This window comes from Alexandromys fortis, unplaced genomic scaffold (genome assembly GCF_014885135.2).
Source record: "Alexandromys fortis isolate MF-2015 unplaced genomic scaffold, M_Fortis_MF-2015_v1.1 scaffold_0, whole genome shotgun sequence".
Taxonomy (NCBI): domain Eukaryota; kingdom Metazoa; phylum Chordata; class Mammalia; order Rodentia; family Cricetidae; genus Alexandromys; species Alexandromys fortis.
In genome coordinates this window covers 29,080,622-29,102,366 of record NW_026067949.1, presented here as the reverse complement: position 1 = coordinate 29,102,366, position 21,745 = coordinate 29,080,622, and the positions used below count along the sequence as shown (strand labels likewise).

The 21,745-nt window shown below is 44.5% G+C and overlaps 1 protein-coding gene across 1 annotated transcript in view; it reads right to left on the bottom strand.

The window, feature by feature from the left end:
- Positions 1-1,270: 1,270 nt before the first annotated feature.
- Cwh43 (cell wall biogenesis 43 C-terminal homolog) overlaps positions 1,271-21,745 on the bottom strand; it is a 42,225-nt gene continuing 21,750 nt past the window's right edge. Inside the window, exons 11-16 of the mRNA XM_050150029.1 lie at positions 20,864-20,999; positions 19,446-19,595; positions 17,606-17,750; positions 12,640-12,701; positions 9,242-9,397; positions 1,271-1,537 (exon numbers count right to left, since the gene is read on the bottom strand). Coding sequence (XP_050005986.1) covers positions 1,459-1,537; positions 9,242-9,397; positions 12,640-12,701; positions 17,606-17,750; positions 19,446-19,595; positions 20,864-20,999 — 728 coding nt within the window. The 3' untranslated portion in view covers positions 1,271-1,458. The remainder of the gene's footprint in view (positions 1,538-9,241; positions 9,398-12,639; positions 12,702-17,605; positions 17,751-19,445; positions 19,596-20,863; positions 21,000-21,745) is intronic.

Here is a 21,745-nt window from a genome sequence, read left to right as displayed (position 1 = left end):
CTCCTGTCTGTTGTTTCTGTTGACAGTGGTTTATGCTCACTCTTTGTATGCTGTAGAGTGTATTTGAAAACACTGGAAAAATAACTTGATACATATTGTGTTTCCCCTAAGATTATTGATAGAAATAAAATTATTTTATCTATACTAGTAGGACATGTGTATGCATGTGTGTGTGCATGTGTATATATGTGTGTATATGTGTGTATGTGTGTATATATGTAGGTATGTGCATGTGTGTATGTGTGTGTGTATTTTGTAGATGTGTGTATGTGTGTGTGTGTATTTTGTAGATGTGTGTGTATGTGTGTGTGTGTGTTGACACCAGAAGCTGACCTTAAGTGTCTTCCTCTATCACTCTCCACTTTATTTATTCTAACATTTTGGGTTTTTAGAATTTTTTTTTATTTTATGTAGGTTGGTGTTTTGCCTGCATGTATGTCTGTGTGAGAGTGTCAGATCCCCTTGAATGAGAATTACAGAAGAATGTGAGTTACCATGTAGGTGCTGAGAACTCAGGTCCTTTGAATGAGTAGCCACTGCTCTCAACCACTGAGCCATCTCTCAGGCCCTCCACTTTCTCGAGACAAGGTCTGTCACTGAGGCTAGCTAGTTCTCTCTGACTGGCTAGATTGGCTGGTTAGTGACCAGTCCCCACCCAAGGACCTGTCTTGCTCTGTCACCTCCCGGGACTGGGATTATGGGGGAGTGCTCCCCCCAGGACCTGTCTGTCTGTCACTCCCCAGCACTGGGGATATGGAGGAGTGCTCCCCCCAGGACCTGTCTGTCTGTCATTCCCCAGCACTGGGGATATAGGGGAGTGCTCCCCCCACACACCTGTCTCTCTCAGTCACTCCTTAGCACTGGGAATATGGAGGTGTGCTCCCCCAGGGCCTGTCTCTCTGTCACTTCCCAGCACTGTATTATGGGGGAGTGCTCCCCCCAGGACTTGTTTCTCTGTCACTCCCCAGCACTGGGAATATGTAGTCATGGTGCCACACCTAGCATTTTACATGGCGCTGGGATCCAATCAGGTCCTCACGCTTACACACCAAGCACTTTACCCACTGATCCATCTTCCCTCAGCCAAGCGTCATTAAAACAATCACAAGTTAGTGATTTCATTGTTCCCTCACTCTGCTGCCTTTATCTCCGGCCATGCGGGAATTGAACCTGGAGACCCATGCACACCAGGCAAGCAAGCACTCTGCCACTGAGCTCCAGTTCCAGCCCTGAGCTTAATTTTCTTATATTATCACACAGCTCTTTTTAGTAAAAGGAACTCAGAGAGATGCCTTTATTAAGCAGCACGGCTTATCAATCGATGGGATCCCCGCTGCATGATGTCACCCTTTCTAACTCCTGAGGTCCATCACGTGTATCCTGCCATTCTCGTTCAACTCTTCTTCGAGCTGTTACAAACTTGCCCCAGCCAACAACGACCTCCTTGTCCAAAAGGGTTCAGACGAAGTATTTGGGAGTGCTCATGTGAAAACGATGGTTGTTTTCATGATTGTGTCCTTCTTTGTAGGAGCCAAACCTAAAAGAGAAATAACCAACATGGGAAACATGTGTGTGCAGAAAGCAGGGTGTTCTTACGGAGACTTTCAACCATAAGTACAGCACTTTGATCTAGTTATCACAGCATGAGTATTGATAAGATCGATCCATAAAACAGCAAGGAATGAATCAGATGAAAGAGAAATTACAAAGGATTTGTGGGAAAGGGGGGTTGACATCTTAACTCCAACCCCCTCTCCCCAATAACAGAACGTTTCCAAAGCACAAACGTTCAGGGACCATCAGTTGATAACGCTGCTGGGGAAACATGGGAGTTCCCTCTCTCATCCTGGGCTTGAATACCATCTGCCTGATAGGCACCTGAGGTTTTATCCTCATGCGTTTGTGCCTATACAGAATCTGCTTTGGCTCAGAGCTTCTAAACTGCGCACAAGTGTTGCAGATTCCCTTTGCTTCCCCGAAGGATCACTAACCAACCACACAGCCTTGGTCGAAGGGACGTAATACTCAGGGCACGGAGAGCAAAGACCACAACAGTGAAGCCATGGACTGTCTTCACTACGTTGGCAGTCTTGCTAACCAGTTAATCTCTGTGTTGCAGAGAGCAGGAGTCTGTTCGCTTCACCACCTTAAGGTGAGAATGAAGATGGTAAAATTTTGCAGAATCTTTGATTCTGTGGTTCTTCACCTACAACTAAATCCTCAGAAAGTAAGAAAAAATGTGTCGAGGGACATAAGAAAGAGCTTTTGGAAGACTTTTGGCAATAATGAGAGAGTCAATGTGCAAAATCCACTAAACTGATTAACTAAATTTCAGCACATCCATACAATGAAAATTATGCAATCATGAAAATGTTTCAGGGAGAATACTGTGGAAGAAAGTCCATAACATACAACTTGGATGAGTAACAATAGATTCACAAAGAGGAAACACACATTCATACATGTGTGTGTGTGTAAGTATAGATAATTATATATTTTCCTACATTTATTAAGAATTAATGAGCTACATTATTGCATGGTATATAAATATATACAAATATGAGGTCAGCAAGATGACAGAGTGAGGCTTTCCGATGCTTATTCCCTCATAGAAACATCAGTTTAAACAACTATCCACATGCAAAAATACACACACACACACACACAACTCTTAGTAAGCTTAAGAGCACCTGAACCATATCAACCATCCTTTCTAAACACAGTAATATGAAACTGGAAGACAATATCCAGAGGTAAAATTTCAGAATTCACAAATGTGGAGAAATTATTAAAACAATCTACTCACAAATGACCAATGATTCAAAGGAGTAATAACAAAGAAAAAAATTAAAATATTAATGTGAGTTAAAATGGAAATACAACATATAATTGTAGTGTGTTTACCTCATGGAGACATCCCATTCTGCAGGGCATTTTACCTGTGGATTATTATGAAGGTGATTTCTTCCTAAGCTGTACTGTCTAGCTGATAATAATAATGTTAGTTTAAATAGAGTTTTGAAGATTAAAAATATAAACAAGGAAGTGTCACCCACCTACAACACGTGAGTTTCTACTGAGGAGCCGTATAGACTGTGGCTTAGGTTAAAGACTAAGAAAAACAGTTGAGTACCAGTAGCGCAACTAGCTTAAATTCTTTTAACCTTAATGTTGGGAGATGTATTCACAGGTTTTGGAGTGCATCACAGCTGAAACAAAGCTTTGAAAATAACTTAAGGATGGCTTTGAGGTGAAAAACCCAAGAAGACAATCTAAAGTTTTAAAAAAGGCACACAGCTCTGTGGGGAACTCTTTAAGGGAACAAGAACAAAGCAGGCTAAAATATCATTAGCTGAATACCTCGCTTGTCCACACAGTTAATCTATAACAAGTTGCTTGGGTATGAATGTACATGGGTTCTTGGGATGACTTGTTTTTCACCTGTAATGTGTAAAATGTTTAATCATGTAAGGGATATAAAAAACATGCTGTTCTTTACTGTTTGTTTTGTAGTCATTGTAATCATTCACTCGAAAAACAGCATGTAACCACATTGTAATATTTATATTGCCTGGAAGATTTTGCTGGGGTATGTAAGCTGTAAGGGAAAGAAGAGAGAGAGAGAGAGTTAGAATGGGCTAAAAGGAAAACATCAGGTATGAGAGAGTTAGATAGAGTTAGGAAAACAAGAAAGAGAAAAGGAACAGAGAATACAAACAAAGAATAAAGAAAAGGTTTGGAGCAAACCATGAAGAGAGTGTGTGAGTGTTTTTTCCCTTAACCCCCTCAGAAAGAAAAGCCGAGTATCTGCCAATGCCATGAACTCATTCTGAGCCCTGTGCTGTTGGAGGCTGGTCCCCCAGAGAGCAAGAGTTCACAGCCATCCTTAACTCCAGCTCTGGGGGCCCTGTACTCATAGGACCTCCATAGGCAACAGCACATAGATGGTTCACACACATATATGTAGGAAAACACTTGTACATAATGTAAAATTAAGAAATCTCTTCAAAAAACTTTAATGATTTTTGTATTTTAGTTCCTTTCATTCGTTCATTTGATTTTGTTTGCACATTTCTCAATATTGGGCAATCTTGAACCTTTCTCTTTTTGTGTCCATTTATTCTTTGTTTGTCTTCCCCTCCCACTCTCTAATTTTTAACTTTTTCTTTTCCCCCCAGAAACTGTTTAGTACTTGAACAGAAACAAACATGTAAATCAGTGAAATAGAATATAAGATGCAGAAATCAACCCACACAGCTACAGCCGCATCATCTTCAACAACAAGGTTTCAAACACACACACACACACACACACACACACACACACACACACGGGAGGGGGAACCAGTCTGTTCAACAAGTGGGTCCGGAAAAAGTGAATTTCCATGTGTGCAAGAAGGAAACTGGAGCCTCACTTTGCCCTAGGATCGATTCAGAATCAACTGGAGGCCTGAATGAAAGTTGCAAACTTTGAAACTGCTGGAGGAGAACACCGGTAAGCATGTGAAGATACAGGTGCTTTCTGACAAGGGCTCCACAGTCAAAAATCAACCAGAGTGGAGGCATATGAAACTCAGAGATTGTGCCCAATTGAAACTATCCCCAGAGTACAGAGAATTCGAAAAAAAAAATTCAGAATTTGAAAAAAAAAATTCTTTTCCCACTACACATCAGTCAGGCAATTAATATTCAGAGCACCCGAAGAACTGCAGAATTTAAACATTGAAAATCATCTAATCAATAAGTGGGCTAATAAAATAAATAGACAGTCCTCAAGAGAAGGACAATAACCACAGAAGGTCAATAAATATTTGAAAAAGTATTCAATACCCTTAATCACATGGGAAATGAAAATTAAAACTAGAGATTCCATCTTATCCCAATCAGAATGTCTGTTACCATGGAAACAAACGCTGGTGAGGATGTGGGGAAAGAAGGGTACTTCTGTTCTCTTGCAGGGAGTGCAAACATGTATAGTCGTTATGGAAAAAAATTAGGGTGCAGCCTTTCCAAAATGCTAAAACTGGAGCTACCCTATGACCCCTCCATACCATTCCTGGGTATCTACCCAACAGGCTATAGATGGACACTCCACAGAGACCCCTGCACAGCCACGTTTCTTAAATCTCTATTCACAGTTGCTAGGAAATGGAGCCTTCCTCGATGGCCTTCAACCTAGGAGTGGCTAAAGAAAGAAAAAAGATGGTGCATACACAGAGGAATCTCATTCAGTCACAGAGAAATACTGACGTCACCTGCAGAGAAGCAGATGTAACTGGAAATCATTACGTTAAACAAAATACCAGACTCAGGAAGACCGATGCCACATGCTTAATGAGTGGACTAGAGATGGAAATGTGCTTTCACGTGTGTGCGTGCGTGTGCACGTGTGCGTGCGTGTGCATGCGTGCGTGTGATTAAAGTTATAAAGGGGAGCATGAGAGGAGGGGTGAGATGTGGAGGAGGGCGAGGAGGTAAGGAAGAGATGGTAATAAATGCGTGTGACAGGCATCTCACTGGCTGGGGGAAGGAGAGCTAAAAGGTGGCAGGATGAGTTAAAAGGGGGAAATGATAAATAGGAACTAAGTGTAATGACATATATATATATTTGAAAATGCCATCATGGAAGCCACCATTTCATATGCTAACTTCAAAGTTGAACTTAAAGGGTTCTGTGGAGATACCTCAGTCAGCGAAATGCTTGCTGGGTTAGCATGGAGACCTGAGTTTGAGTCCTAGGACCCACGTTTAAAAAGTCAGGTGTGGTGGCATGTGCTTGCAGAGAAGGGGACAGGCAGATGGCAGGGCAGGCCGGCCAGTCAGTTTAGCCTAACTGGTGAACTACAGGCTAGTGAGGAACTATTTCAAAGACTAAGAACAGCTCCTGGGGAATTAGGAATGATACACACAAGGCTGAGTTGTGTCCACACACACTGGGATATTTTTCAGCTTTTGAAAAGAAGGAACTAGGGCGGGCAATGGTGGTGCATGCCTTTAAGCCCAACACTCAGGAGGCAGAGACATCGGATCTCTGTATGTTTGGGGCCAGCCTGGACTACAAGAGCTAGTTCCAGGAAAGACTCCAAAGCTACAGAGAAACCCAGTCTTGAAAATCCAAAGGGAAAAGAAAAGAAAAGAAAAGAAAAGAAAAGAAAAGAAAAGAAAAGAAAAGAAAAGAAAAGAAAAGAAAAGAAGGAACGGCTGTGTCTGCAGCACCATGGGTGAATTTAGAGGCCATATGACCAGGGGACTAACTGGACATCCGGGGCTCAGCTGTCATCTCAGCCCTTGGAAAACAGAAGCAGGTGAATTGTCTGTTTAAAACCAGCCTGGGTTATACAGCAAGTTCAAGGTCAGCCTGAGCTACATAGTGAGACCCTGTTTCAGAAAGAGATGAGAAAAACAAACCAGGGACTTGAGGTGAGGCTTGTTGGCCGAGTGCCTGTCTGGACTGTGTCGATCCCGGTTTGAGCCTCAGGAGAAAGAGGTTGGGGGAGGGGGAGAGTGCGAGCATGAAAAAGCATGGTCTCGATTACGTGGAGAACTTTTGGTGTTTTGTTTTGTTTCTTCAAGACAGGGTTTATCTGTGTGACCCTGGCCGTACTGGAACTTGTTCTGTAGACCAGGCTGGCCTCAAACTTTGAGAGATCCTCCTGCCTCTGCCTCTGCCTCTGAGTACAGGGATTAAAGGCCTGTGCCACCACGGCCTGCCTTGTTTTTTTGTTTTGTTTTCGGCATTACGTGTAGACCTTTTTAAAAGTTATACTTGCAAGCCGGGCGGTGGTGGCGCATGCCTTTAATCCCAGCACTCGGGAGGCAAAGGCAGGCGGATCTCTGTGAGTTCGAGGCCAGCCTGGTCTACAAAGGGAGTTCCAGGACAGGCTCCAAAGCTACAGAGAAACCCTGTCTAGAAAAAACAAAAAAAAAAAAGTTATACTTGCAGAAGCAGCGAGAACAGTAACATTGGCTCCCTGGGGCTGACTGGGAGAAGACACAGGTCAAAGGACATGATTTCAGTTCTACTTCTCAAAGGCATCATGACCAGAGTTAATAATGACACAGTGACTATCTAAGACTACTGAGAGAATATATATTAAGTGTCTTGAGCACGATTTTGTAATGAAGGCGAGCCTCCCCCAACATCTTCATTATTTTTGTAACTGAGAAAGAAAATAGACCTCGCTCAGCCATGACTGTCTTGGCTCAATCTGCAGTTGTGGTTTGCCAAAAATAGTTTATTGGTCTCTTGCCACACTCCTGGTATACGAAGAATAAAGAAACAAGAAGATCTTTTCTGGCTAAAATTTTTATTTTCCATTTAAGAAGTCATCTCATTCAGTGAAAAAAAAATGGACCCCCGCACTAGCTAGTTTTATGCCAACTTGATAGGGACTAGAATCATTGAAGAGATGGGAGCCTTATTTGAGAAAATGCCTCCATTAGATCGGACGGCAAGCAAGTATGTAGGGCATTTTCTTAATTAATGACTCAAGTGGGAGAACCCAGTTCATTGCAGGGGGAGCCATTCCTGACTTGGTGGTCCTGGGTGCTATAAGAAAGCAGCTGAACAAGCCATGGGGAGCAAGCCAGTAAGCAGCACCCCACCATGCTCTGCATCAGCTCCTGCCTCCAGGCTCCTGCCATGCTTGAGTTCCTGTCCCCGCTTCCTTTGGTGATGAACTGTCATGCGGAAGCATAAACCAAATAAACCCTTATCTCCCTAACTTGCTTTTGGTCGTGTGTTTCATCACAGCACTAGAAACCCTAACTAAGACACATGTTCTGAAAGTGACACATATTCAGTGGGAATTACACTATTTAAAAAAAAAGTTTATTTATTTAATATGTAGTGTTCTGCCTGCATGTATGCCTGCACACCAGAAGAGGGCACCAGATCTCATTACAGATGGCTGTGCGCCACCATGTGGTTGCTGGGAATTGAACAGGACCTCTAAAAGAGCGGCCACTGCTCTTAACCTCTGAGCCATCTCTCCATCCTGGGAATTATACTTTGAAGTTGAAACCAGTGCTGAGCTAACAATATGCAGCTGGGTATTTTCTCCAGCCGCTCCACAGAACAGAGAGGCGGGCTGCACCATCTCTTTCCCCTTATGTCCCCAGCAGGAGAGAAACACCATAACAAAGCCAAGCCGGCTTTCCCTCTCCTTGCCTTAATCACTACACTCTGGGCCAGTCCTCTCAGGAAGTACAAGGAAGTAAACAAATCAAATGAAGTGTAGTGTCGTCCCTGGCAAAGTCTGAGAAATTGTCGCAGCTGTGAGCGAGTGAGGTAGAAATCTATAACGATACAATGTCAAGGGCATTCTCGGTGGGCTGATCGGCAGGGAAGCACCGTTTCACCATCCACCGAGGCACTGATTAGCGCCCACCCTTCAGATCATATGCTTGGCTACAAACAGATCTCTTAGATAACCACCATGAAAACCTAAGCAAAATGAAATTCAGTACCTCTTTCATGGGAGAATGCCTGCAAGGTAAGGGAATCACCCACACTGCAGAGTCCCAGTGTGAACTGCCCATTAGAATAACCCAGGAAGAGCTATTTATGACCCCAACCCAAGCATCATCCCAGGGAGTCCTAATGAGTTGATCTGGGGCAAGACTACACTGTGCAGTTTTCAAAGGCTCTCGGACTGAAGGGAAGGTGCAGCCGGCTAGAAACACTGTAACCCTGCGGTGCTAACAGCATCCTTCCTCCTCCACAGCTCCGCCACCGGCTAGTCGTTTAAGCCTGATGCTGTGCATTCCTCAGCCTGAGCTTCCTCCTCAATAAAATGTTGGCAACAGCAGTTAACAACCAAACGAATTAAACTGAGGGAACTCTTCAAGAGTCTGGAACAGAGCTGGAATATGGGAACACTCAAATATTCACCGTCACAGTCATGCTACTGGTGATGATGATGATGATGATGGTGGTGGTGGCGGTGATAATGGTGATGTTGAGGATGGTAGCAGTGGGTGGTGATGCTGGCAATGATCACAGTAGTGGGAGTAGTGGTAATAATGACAAGAATGGGACATTTTCCCTGAGGCTAGAGCTACAACACCTTTCTTCATCCCGGAAGGCAAAGATTATAATCTTATCATGAGTCCCTCACTTGAAACGAGCCTCTAGAATCTACCACAATTTTGAGCGTATGGGAGTTGATATCTGGACTCCGCAGGGGCATGTGGCAGCTTGGATCTGCCGTCTCCAGTGAGAAAGGTGCTCACCCACTCACCTGGGGTTGAAATGAATGCTCTTGGGAAGTCCTCTGTGGTCTATGACCACTCTCTGGTTGTCTCTGTAATTGGCAGGATCATCCGGGATCCTGAACTTGGCCATCTGAATCTCAGAGTCACTTAGTTCTGCATGAGAGATTCTTGCATAACCCAACCTGGAGCAGAAATGGAAACAGTTTGTAAAAAGTCTCATTATACAAATGCTCTGACGAAGCTGGGAAGTAGTGTCCCTTGCCTTTAGTTCCAGCTCTTGGCGGGCAGAGGCAGGTGGAGCTGAGTTCAAGGCCAGTCTGGTCTACTGAGAGAGTTCTAGCACAGCCAGGGCTACCCAGAGAAACCCTGTCTTGAAAAACAAAACAGAAAAGAACAAAAAACACACCAATTCTTTGCAGAGCAGTGGTGGCGCACACCCTTAATCCCAGTACCCAGGAGACAGAGGCAGGTGGATCTCTGTGAGTTCTAGGTCAGCCTGGTCTACAGATGAAGTTCCAGCTACATTGAGAAACCTTATCTTGAAAAACAAACAAACAAACAAAAAAAAAACCCTCTAATGTGTAGAGCAAAGGCCCAACCAAAATTAGTGAACTCTAACGCCTAGCACCTTCTGTAGCAAGCTAGTTTCTCATTTCTACCTTGGCTTCCTGTATCATGATTGGGATTAACTTGATGTATTACCCTAAATATTAACATAAATATTGTTTTCATAGCATGGTAAATGAGTAAGGAATATGTACAGTTTTAATTAACTCCACTTAGCAATCCCACTTTAGTTTGTACTCAGATGGATGTTCTCTCTACACAGACTGCTCCCCATATAATTACGCTTTGAGTTAATAACAGGATTTTTTTCAGAATGACAGGTATGCATGCTTAAATTTTCTTACCGTTCAAAATGCAAACACCGCATGCAGATGTCTAGGCACAGTTACTAGCCTAAAATCAAGGATTTTATGTGTCTGAAAACCTTTTCACATCCTGTTTGGCTTAGGGCTTTCAGTTCTCTGGAAAAGTCAATACAGTTTATAGGGATTATCCAAACAGTTCGTAGCAAAGTTCTCAGACGGGAGGACAGAGAAACCACAGCACCAAAGAGTTCGTTTTCCTTCATTTAGAGTTCCTGTACCTCTTCCGAAAAGAATATCTGCATCATTTTTCACTCGTTTGCAGGTTTGATGAAGTAAATTTACAGGAAGCATTTTAGGTTTTGGGGTGGCAAGCAAGAGGTAAAAGGAAGGACGCCCTTGCTCTCACTGACCCTTTGCTCTAGTTGGAGGACAAATTAAACAAGTGCATACATATAAAATCTATCGGGTGGCGGCAGATAAGTCCCACGGGAAAGTACAGAGAGGTACGGAGAGTAAGGAGGGCCAATTGGTAGAGATAGCCGCCTCACGGAGCATGCGCCGAAAATACCTCTTTGACTAACACTGGAACAGGACACTGAACCTTAAGGGGCAAGGAAGACCGACGGGAGAGTGAGGATGTTGTAGGGGAAGGGATAAGAAAGGCAAAGGCTCTGAGGCAGAACTGTGTGTGGTACTTGGGGACTCTACAGCACAGGACTGAAGGGGGGATGCGAAGGGCGGTGAACCGGGGAGAGAGGGGAAGCGGATGACAAAAACCCTTCCTTGCACACACCTGTGAGGACTGCTATTCCCCTCCAAGAGGAGAGGAGAGAAAGGGGAATCTGTTAGACGGGTCGAGGCAGAGATCTGTGGTGGCTGCTGTGTGGAGTATGCGCCACGGGAAGGCTGAAGCGGAAAGACTAGCAGAAAGTTAAAGAAAGGGGGCTCCGGCCAGAGTGGGCTGAGGGGAAGGCTTAAAGCTGTCCATACCTACAAAACAGAAACAAAGAGCCAGGGTGGGTGGAGACAGCCCGCCTTTCCACGACAGACAGGGACAAGAGTTGCAGCCCTGTCAGGTGGGGGATCTAAGCTGTCGCAGGGGCTAAGGCTTCGGGCTAAGCTCGGAACTGTAGCTCGTGGTAATCCTGAAGCACTGTCTCAGATAAACCGGAGCTGTTTATTCTCCAAATCTCTAAGATTAAAGTTCTAGCCTGTTTCGTAGATGTGACCTTCAAAGACGGTCCTAAAGTCCTTGAAGACACGGCTGTGACCGCACAAATGACCCCCTGAGGCACGGAGGCTCCCATTGCTGTGCGATTATTATTTATGCCTATGCAGTGCAGGGCAGTGAACTGGGTAAGGGCAAGCTTTTGACTGAGTGCCAGGGAAAGGCTGCGTGAGCCCTGGGCAAGAAGGCAGCCATGTGCCACCCAAAGGGAGAACCCTTACCAGATACCAAACTGCTGCCTTGGTTGTGCAGGTTCTAGACCTATGGGAATATGAGTGGCTTTTATTTCAACCAACCACTCACTCTATGGTATTTTGCTGGGGCAACCAGAGTAGATCGGTGCATAAGCAGTAACACCTGTGCGCGCGCAGACGCGCACCCGCGCACACACTGTTATCCCTATCCAGTCCACATCGGAGCTGGTTTTCTGGAATTCTGATATCCCTATGACAAATGCTTCAGTGAAGAACAAAACAACAACCGTGCTGTCAATCTTAGATACGAAATGTTTTATGACGCGGCGTGTTCTTCTACACAACCCTTTGGAAACAGAAATAGTAGTCAGGCCAGCCTTCCAGCAGCTCTCTGGGCAATGGCTGGAGAGTCTTTGCATCAACACAGTAACCAGAATGACCCTTGTAGCCCCTGAATGGCTTCCTGAACTCCCTTCAGTAAGTACGTGAACCGCCCAGGTGAGTTGTCCAAGGGCCAATAACCTCAGCATTATGCTTATACCCGAAGTCCTTAATAAGGTCCATGGAACCTTACAAGATCTGCTCCCCTCCCCACCATGACAAGAGTCACCCACTACCTCATCCCTGTCCAACCCCCGCACATAGGGTGGCTTCCCTAGTCACTTCCCTCCCCATGTCAGGACGGCTGCACTCTCTGGTTCCTCTATCGGAAGGGGCACCTCCCAAGGGCACCATTCTTACTGTGCATTTAAGTTTACAATGCCCTTATGATATCACTAAGTTTGGTTAACTATTTCTGCCTTCTTTTTGTTTGTTTGTTTTGTTTTTATTGTTGTTTTTCAAGACAGGGTTTCTCTGTGTTACAGCCCAGGCCATCCTGGAACTCGCTTTGAAGACCAGGCAGGTTGGCCTTGAACTCACAGATCTGCCGGCCTCTGCCTCCCAAGTGCCTGGATTACAGGCATGTGCCACCATTGCCAGTTTATTTCTGCCTTCTTAAACTATTAAATGTCCAAACTGTTAAATAATGTAACCAACACAATCAATATTTATAAAAACAGCAAAAATTAGTTGCTTCCATCACACTTTGCACCCTAGAATTCATAGATTTAAAAAAAGCCCTAGCTCACCTGATCAGGCCACGATACATGATGTATTCACACCATCTGTCTTGATCTGAGCTGTCAATATCCTGTTAGAAAGCAGAGAGGAGAATGCTTAAGACAGAAAGCAATGCTCTCTTCAGAATGCCCAAAAAGATGAAAAGAAAAAGAAAGAAGGAAAGGAGGGAGGGAGAGAGGAAAATGGAGGAAGGAAGAAGGAAAAAGAGAGGAATGGAGGGAGGGAGAAAGGAAGAAAGAAGGAAGGAAGGGAGGAAGGAAGGAGGGAAAGAGAAAAGGAGGAAGAAAGAAAGGAAGGAAGGAGGAAAAAAAGGCAGGAAGGAGGAAGGGAGGGAGGGAAGGAGGGAGGAAGGGAGGAAGAAGGAAAAAAGAGGAAAGAAGGGAGAAAGATGGGCGGGAAGGAAGGAAGGAGGAAAAAGGGGAGAAGGGAGGGAGGTAGGGAAGGAAGAAAGGAGGGAGAGAGGAAGGAAGGAAGGAAGATAAAAAAGGAGAAAGGGAGGGAGGAAGGAAGAAGGGAGGAAGGAGGAAGGAAAGAAAGAAAGCAGGAAAGTGAACTAGAGTGCAGATCATTTTCTCATCCTCCTCCTACTGATCCTTCATGCATGAACTACTCATTCCCTCTAGAGATGGGTTTGAATAGTTACTGTGCGCTCTACTTCTGCACCAGATGCCGGAAACACAGCGACTACACAGGATGATGGTAGGTCGGCAGTCGTACTGTGGTCTCACCTCCGGCAGCTTTCATCCACCCCAAGAGAACCGGGAGCTCTACACCAGTGCCCAGTCCTCCTAGCCAGGCTCTGCACACCAGCTGCAGCCCAGTGCCAGGGTAGCTTGGTAGTCCCCTCCCTCATCTCCCTGTGCAGAGGGGCTCTCATCTGTGGATCTTCAGCTGCCTGGTACTCAGCACGAAGCCTGGGGCTGGGCCAGTGCTTGGTCTGTGTTTACTAAATCAAATCATGGAAAAAAACCATATTCAGGAGCAATTGAGAGTCCTTTGATGTTGAAGGCTTGAAATCAGGTTCGTTTTTCATCAGAGAAGGAGATGGGAATTTTTTTCTATAATGTATTGGGGAGAAAAAAACCTATAAATATGGAGATTTGTGGCTGAAAGAAGAAATCTCCACTTCCTTCTTTTCAAAAGCCTATAAATAAAAAAAATCTTGATTTCTTACCACCTCTAAATTTAACTTAAAATACATTTTATATTACTAAAAAATGTGGCACAATTTATGACTTTTATTTGTTACATGATGGGCACCTGGGTGCTGATCTTAATTACTGTTCATATTATACACGTCATTTGTACACAAAAAGTGCAAATAAATATCAGGAATTGGGTTTAAAATTTTTAATAACTATAAAAAGCAAATAAATACAAGAAGTGGTGTTCTGTTTGCCTTGGGAAAGAGATTAATAATTTAGCCATTTAGCTAACAGAACTAACCAGCTATGAATCTGTTTAGCTGTTATTTTACTTCATTACATTTTATATGATGCTGTAAAATTTTAAGACTAGAGAATTTAATTACTTATTTCTTAAAGGGAAAAATCTGTTCACCCAAGCATATATGATTCTAGTTCCTCTCTACACCAACTAACTTGTAGAAAGTAATATCAACCTCCATTGCCAATCAAAACAGCTTTTAACCATATATGGAAAGCCAACAGAAGAGCTAATGTTTGCACCCATGTCTCTCTCACACAGAGAACTGAAAACCCTGTGGTTCCAACCCATAGGGTTTCCTTTGATTCCTCTGAGCTCTCTGCGCTCTTTCCTGAGTGAAACACGATTAATAAAAACTCAGGGTCAGAAACTGGGGTTCAACATGAAGATCCAAAAAGGAAAGCAGCCAGCCACTGGCTCCTACCTCAACCTCCAAGAATCTCAGAATGAGACTGTGTGTTGAGAGCTGTTTCCCCCATTTTATAATCTTCTCTAGGGCTGGGATTAAAGGCATTCACTACCTGAGTTCTATGGCAACTAGTGTGGCTACTGGGAGTAAAGGTGTGTGTTCCCATAACCTGGTCTGCAAGGCTGAGCAGTGGGGCTGTTTTACTCTCAGATCTTCAGGCAGTCTGAAATGCCACTACCCCTGAGATTGGTGGCTTCTCTTCTCTCCCTCACCACCCCATAATATCTGTCCTGGGATGGGAGCCTGGACTCCATTGTGGCCATGATGAGGTGTGGGAACTTAGTAGTTCGGGGCCTGGTAGAAAGTGGGCACGTCTTTGACGCCTCCTTCAGAGGGGTTAAGGCTGGTCTCACAGAGGCTAGAGCCAGTTGTCACAGAATGAGCTGCGCTTGTCCCTCTCTTCCTGGGGCCATTTCCTCTACCTGTTATCCATTGTGTTATGATGCAGAGGGATTGCCTTCACGGAGGCTGAACAGACAGAGCTTCCTAACTGTTTAATGTCAGCCTCCAAACCACAAGGTAAGCGAATGTTTTCTTCATAAACTACACAGAACCGGGCATTCCGTAGTGGCACAAACCAAAGCAGTAGCGGCAGCTTTCTGTGGCCTCCTTCCGCACCTCTTGAATTACTCAAGGAAAGTCTCTCACGCCTGTGGCCTGAAGGATTGCCAGTACACTTGATCCTTATCTCTAATCCTGGTTAAACTCGAGGACCCAAGGTCTATCTATCCTCTTGTCCTTTAACATCTCCACTAGGCCATGCGCATGCCTCAAACTCAGCCCAAAGCTGAGTTCATCACCTTTGCAATCCTGTTTTTTTTTTCATGTCTTCTCTACAATAAATATCACCATCACAGCCAAAGTAAAGAATACATTGACTCTACTTCTGCCTACTTCATGAATACAGAGACTGACGTATCTCCCAATGTTACCCTTCTTCCAAAGAGCTATCTCTCTGTGTAGCTCTCTCTCTCTCTCTCTCTCTCTCTCTCTATATATATATATATATATATATATATATGTATGTATATATGTATATATTCATTAATATGTGTTGTGGAAAATGCTCTTGTAAATGGTAAAGATTTGTCACTCATACTAGTTTAATAAAACATCGATTGGCTAGTAGCCAGGCAGGAAGAATAGGCAGGGTAAGCATACTAAGAGAATTCTGGGAAGAGGAAAAGGAGAGTCAGTCACCAGCCAGATGCAGAGGAATCAAGATGAGAATACATAATTGATAAAAGGTACCAAGCCACATGGCTAACATAGAAAAGAATTATGGGCTAATTTAAGTTGTAAGAGCTAGTTAAAATAAGCCTGAGCTAATAGGCCAAACAGTTTATAATTAATATAATCCTCTGTGTATTTTGTTGAGACTGAATGACTGCAGGATCAGGCAGGACAGAAATTTCTGTCTATAAAGATGAATTGCCCTACATCTGGTGTTCTATGCAATGAAGTATGACCATATAAAAACATAAGAGTCACCTTCCTGGAGTTTAAATTTAGAGATAATGTACATACATTCATAGCCTTTTCTTTAGCTCTTTTTCTATAGTCCCAAATAGAACATGGATACATGATCGGACCACAGGAGTGGAGACCATGATAGTGGAGACCATAGTATGGGGATGAGAGGTGGCACCCAGCAACAAAGGCCATGGCAGCAGAGGCCTGATTGAGTGAAATCACATTATCGGGATTATAACTCCAGACAATACAAAGTGAGTGTTCCACCAGTGCTGATACTCCACCAAGAAACATGCTTCTTTCTTGTTCTTACCACTAGCATTTGAGTTTTTATCACCTGCCAAAACCCTATTACACCATGTCTCTACTGCCTCTCCAATGCTACATCCTAAGGATGTAGTTAAATGTTAGAGTAGTAAAATTAGCCGCTTCTCTACAGACATCTCCAGACATGAGGTGCAAAACCAAACAAAAAGGTCAGAGATCTCTACTGAGCCTAATCAAGCACAGCAATTGTGCCCTTACTATAAACTAATGTGTGTCACATTCTGGCGCGTGGAACAGTCTCTTGCGTGTTTGGTTTGTGCATTATTCTCTGAGCACTTGATTCTGTCAGGGTCCAGTGAAGAACCGAAGTGTTCTAGACCTGGAAATACACTGTAAGGCTCTGTGTGACCTGGAAGTCACTCTTTCTGATATCCTATTCCGGCTTTTACTCACAGCCTTGGAACTAACTTTCACAGTGTGCTGGATTTTATTCTCTAAGTACAGGCACAATAGCATCTCTGGGCCTGTGGTATTCTTACTGATGTCTTTGGCACTCCTCGAGTCAAGGAGTGGGGTTTGCAGATGCGACACTGCGCCATGTGGGAGCTCAAGACCTAGAAGACAACACAGGCTTTCCCCTTGTTTACTCACTCTGGAGCCCAGCCACCATGAAGGGAGGAAAACCAGTTAGCCCGGGAGTAGGAGTCATACTCCAGAGCCAAAGCATTGCTTATCAACCCTCCACACCGGAAATCCTGCAACACCCAGGAAGCAGCTCACTGGCCCTGTGTGAAGCACAGCGAGCTGTCCTCACTGAGCCCTTCCACAGTGCAGACCAGTGAGCAAAGCAGTAGGCTGTGCAGGGCTTTATTATGTGCAATAAGCACACAAATAATAATCATCATAATCATAGATTAAGTCATTAGGGTGCTGGGAAGGCGACTCGGTTGGAAAAGGGCCTGCCACACAAACCAGGCTTTAGATCCCCAGAACACACATAAAAATCTGCACACAGTTGGCACATGCTTGTCATTCTAGCCCGGGAAAACACATACAAGCAGATTCCAGGGTCTATTCCATGAGCTCCAGGTTCAGTGAGTGGCCCTGGAGTGTGCTGGATTTTATTTTCTAAGGACAATCACAATAATATATCACTGGGCCTGTGGTATTCCTACTGATGTCTCAGAATACTGTGACCTCCAATGGCACCCACACGCACGCGCACACACTTGGGATTTGGGGGGTTGGATTTTTCAAGCATATAAGAATAAAGAAGCGTTTAAATTAGCAGAGCAGAAACTGTATTAAAACTGTGTCACCTTCACGTTGCCATGCTCCGTGAGCTGCAGGTAATCTCTGGAACCAGGTTCTGAAGTGATGTAGCCCAGAAATATTACTTGGTTCGAACAATTTTTCAGTAGTTTTGAAACTGCAATAGCTTGTAGTTTCCTGTCAAGGTCATCTCTAAAAAAAAAAAAAAAAGAAAGAAAGAAAGAAAGAAAGAAAGAAAGAAAGAAAGAAAGAAAGAAAGAAAAGATGCAAAGGTGAGCCTCTTCATTATGTGTGTAAAACAATTTTTTAAAAAAGCAAGTAGCAAATTCCCTCCCCCCACAAATGTCCTCAAACAAGTTACAACAGCAGAGAAATTTCTGTTGGGAAAAGGTCTGAATTTTTACAACGAACAGGACATACTTAGATCAGCACTTCAAACTAGGCTTGACACACTATTGACTAAGAAAAAAACCTTTGTTCAGAAACCACCGAGTCAAGTGGTGGTTTTATATTAATTAATATATTTGCTGGGGCTGACGAGATGGCCTAGCACTTAGGAGGACCTGCTGTTCCTGCAGAGGCATGGGATTTGGTTCCCACCATCCACATCAGCCAGCTCCCAACTGCCTCTGACTTCAGAGTCAAGACATGTGTCACCCTCTTGTGGCTTCCTCGGGCACTCACGCTTTTGTGTATGTCCCCACTCACAGGAGCTGCCACACAGATAAAACAAATCCTTAAGCTAGGCCAAATACAGAATGGGCTCAGGTTTTCTTCACTATTCATAAGTCACAGCAGGGTGAAGATGCAGCTCATGGAGGAAGAGCATTTTCCTCGCATGCATGCAGGCTCTGAGCTTACTCTCCAGCACTGCAAGTAAATATCAATACACAAGCGAAAGAGGAAAGGGTGGTGGTGAGTGAGACCTGGTCGACAGGATCACCTCTAAAAAACTAAAAACCGCCATGAGTTGGCATTGTGGATTTTTTTTTTTTTTTGGTTATTTGTTCTTTTTTGGTTGTTTTGTTTTGTTGGCTTTGAGACAGGGCTTCTTTCTGTTCTGGAACTCGCTCCATAGACCTGGCTGACCTTGAACTCAGGGGGAGTTGTAACCTTCATAGAACAGCCCAGGCTTGTGTAACTCACAGTGTTACTTTTTAAAGAGATGCCCTATCATACAACAAAAGTATATGCACAACTATGTTCATAGCAGCACTGTTTGTAATAGCCAGAACCTGGAAACAACCTAGATGCCCTTCAATGGAAGAATGGATGAAGAAAGTATGGAATATATACATATTAGAGTACTACTCAGTGGTAAAAAACAATGACTTCTTGAATTTTGCATGCAAATGGACGGAAATAGAAAACACTATCCTGAGTGAGGTAAGCCAGACCCAAAAAGAGGAACATGGGATGTACTCACTTAGAGCCCTCAGCTCCCAACAGTAACCCTGTAAGGACAGGGGTGTCTTTTTGTCCTGCACTCTGATTTAACGTGCACTTCCAAGGACTTGTGACCTCTGACTTGGTTCTAACATCTTCCTGTTGTGTGACCCTGACTGTCACATCGCCTACCCTCTGTCTTCCTCATGTCTTCATGTGTAAAATGAGGCTACTATGGCCCTTCACCTACAGAGCTCGAGGTCTAAACACAGTCACACGTGTATGGAGAGCTACTACACAGGCGGGAGTCGTGTCTTGCACGGCCAACCCTTTCAGACTGTCTGCATCTCAAATGCATGTACAACCAGCAACACGGAGAAAATAATCCACTGTTTCTTTAAAGGAGTAGAAAGTCAGAATGTCACATAAAAAACTCAAGGTAATATTTTGATAATGTCTTCTGTCATTTCTACAATATTAAGTAAACCAAAAGAAACCCACTCGTGATTCCCAAAATGCGTCACCACGAAGTCCACCAGTTTGTTGGAGACGTTAACAGTCAGAGTTATGGCTGGTGCAATCTCGCCCTCTGGCGACGGAAGAAGGTGATGCTCCGATCTCACAATTGGGTACCGGGACAGCGCCATAATCCTGTAGGAGAATGAAAACAGAGCAGCCTGTCATGAGATGGGATGAAGGAAGTGCGCTAAAAAAGTCATGTCACGTGACTGGCATCCCCTGAGGGGCACTCGGAGCAGGAAAGTGGCAGACATCTGTGGAAGTCAGCTTGATAGTTCACTGCCTCTTCCGAGTTAGCCTGTCTGGCCGTGTCACTAATCACAATACCAAGCGGGTTCCGTGAAAAGCCACGAAGACAGGAAAAAGGCAGCATTGGCAAGATGAGAAGGCCATTTTACTCGTGACGTAAGGCCATTTTACTCGTGACGTTACTGTAACCTCCCACGGCCGCTGCCCGCCCACCCACTCTCTCTCGGGAGCTGGTTTTCTTCATATGCAGCACATAGCACCATCTCAGACGGTTGTTGCTTTCTTTGTGAAACTGTTTATAACTGTCCCTCAGTGTCCGCAGAGGACTGGCTCCATGATGTCCACAAACACAGAAATGCCAAATGATTGTCTTACGTAAAATCATGTCTCACTTACATACAACCTCTGCATGTCTTCCCGAGTGTGTCCCACCCTCTCTGGATTATTTATAGCATGTAATTTAATGCCTACACATCCGCTCATTCCCACATATTAAATGTAGTACTTAATGAGTGGCAAAATCAAGGCTTACTTTTTGGGGAACTTTTTGCTTTTTGAAGACTTTATTATCTTTTCAGTGTGTGCGCGCTCATGCACATATATGTGTGGGGGTGCCCCTGTCTGTGCTCACAGGCCAAAAGAGGGAGGCAGATCCCTCTGGCCTGGAGTCCTGATATTTGCAGAGATGCCCAGTTTGCTACATGTGTGCTGGGATCTGAACCGAGGTCCCGACAATTGTGCAGCAAGTGCTCTTAAACTGGGAGCCATCTCTCTAGCCCCGCTCTTTGGAACATTCTAGAATTTCTCAAATATTTTCAATTTCCTGTTGTTGGAATCCAGGCGTGAAGAAGCTGAAGTGGAAGGCCAATGTGTTCTGGCCGTCTGCACTAGAGTCTAAGCTACCTGAGAATATCAGACAGGCCTGGCACTGAGACTCCCCTCCAGCCTTGGTGGGCTGGCCTAGGTGAAGACCAGTGACCTCCAGCCCCAGGAAGCCACTATGAACATTCATGACAATGCGTAGTGTCAGCGTCGCCCTCCCAGATGCATCACAGTGCGGCAGCCACAGGACAGTCTCAGCTTCCCATCCCAAGCCACTGCTCCCTACCCTTCAGGACTCTGCTCAGCATTAATCCCCAAGGTCCGCTCACCCCCAAGTGTGATCTCTGGTGCTTGGCCCAAAGTCCGTATAGAAGCCCAGCTTCTCCCCCAGCCACATGGTTAGGTCGTTGTTCCCCATAAAGGGCTTAGAAGCATCACTCTCCAAAATGGTAATAAAGTCCGCACCTGTTTGGGGAAGGGGGCGGAAGCAGACAGTGAGGCAGACAGTGAGGCAGCGGCAACAGGAAAAAGCAAAAAACTGCAGGGGCTTTGCTATTGTTTTGTTGTGTGAAGACAAGGGCTCATTTGGCAGTTGGGGCTGGTTTTGAACTCATGATCCTCCTACCTTTCAAGCGCCGGGATCATGGATGCAGACCACCACACCCGACAGAACGTTAGTCTTGACCCTCGCCTGCATCCATAAAGCCCCAAGCACATAATTCCTTCTGAGTCATTAGAGGAGTATGACTCGAACCCGCGCTGGATTCTTAGAATTTAATTAAAGCATGGGGCATCTTAAAAAAGAAGGGAGTATGACTTTTCCATATTTAAAAAAATATTCTTGACACTTTTTCCAGAAGCACAAGTAATCTTCATGGCTTTCATAAATTCCAAGCTTATGTTCAGAAACAACAGACTAGTGCACATGAGCTGTTTATGTTTTTTGAGAAAGTCTTCATAGGTCAGGCTAGCCTCTTAATGTAGCTGAGGATGACCTTGAACTTCTGTCCTCCGTCTCCACTTTCAGAGTGCTGGGGTTACAGGTATGAACCACCATGCCTAGTTTAGGCAGTGGTGGGAATTGAACCCAGGGCTTTGTGTACAGTAAGCGAGCACTCTACCCACTGGGCTACATCTTCAACCCCAGGATGGTATTTTAGTTCAAGGCTAACAGCTCCACAGTATTGGTATAAAAATGAGTTTGCTTGCAT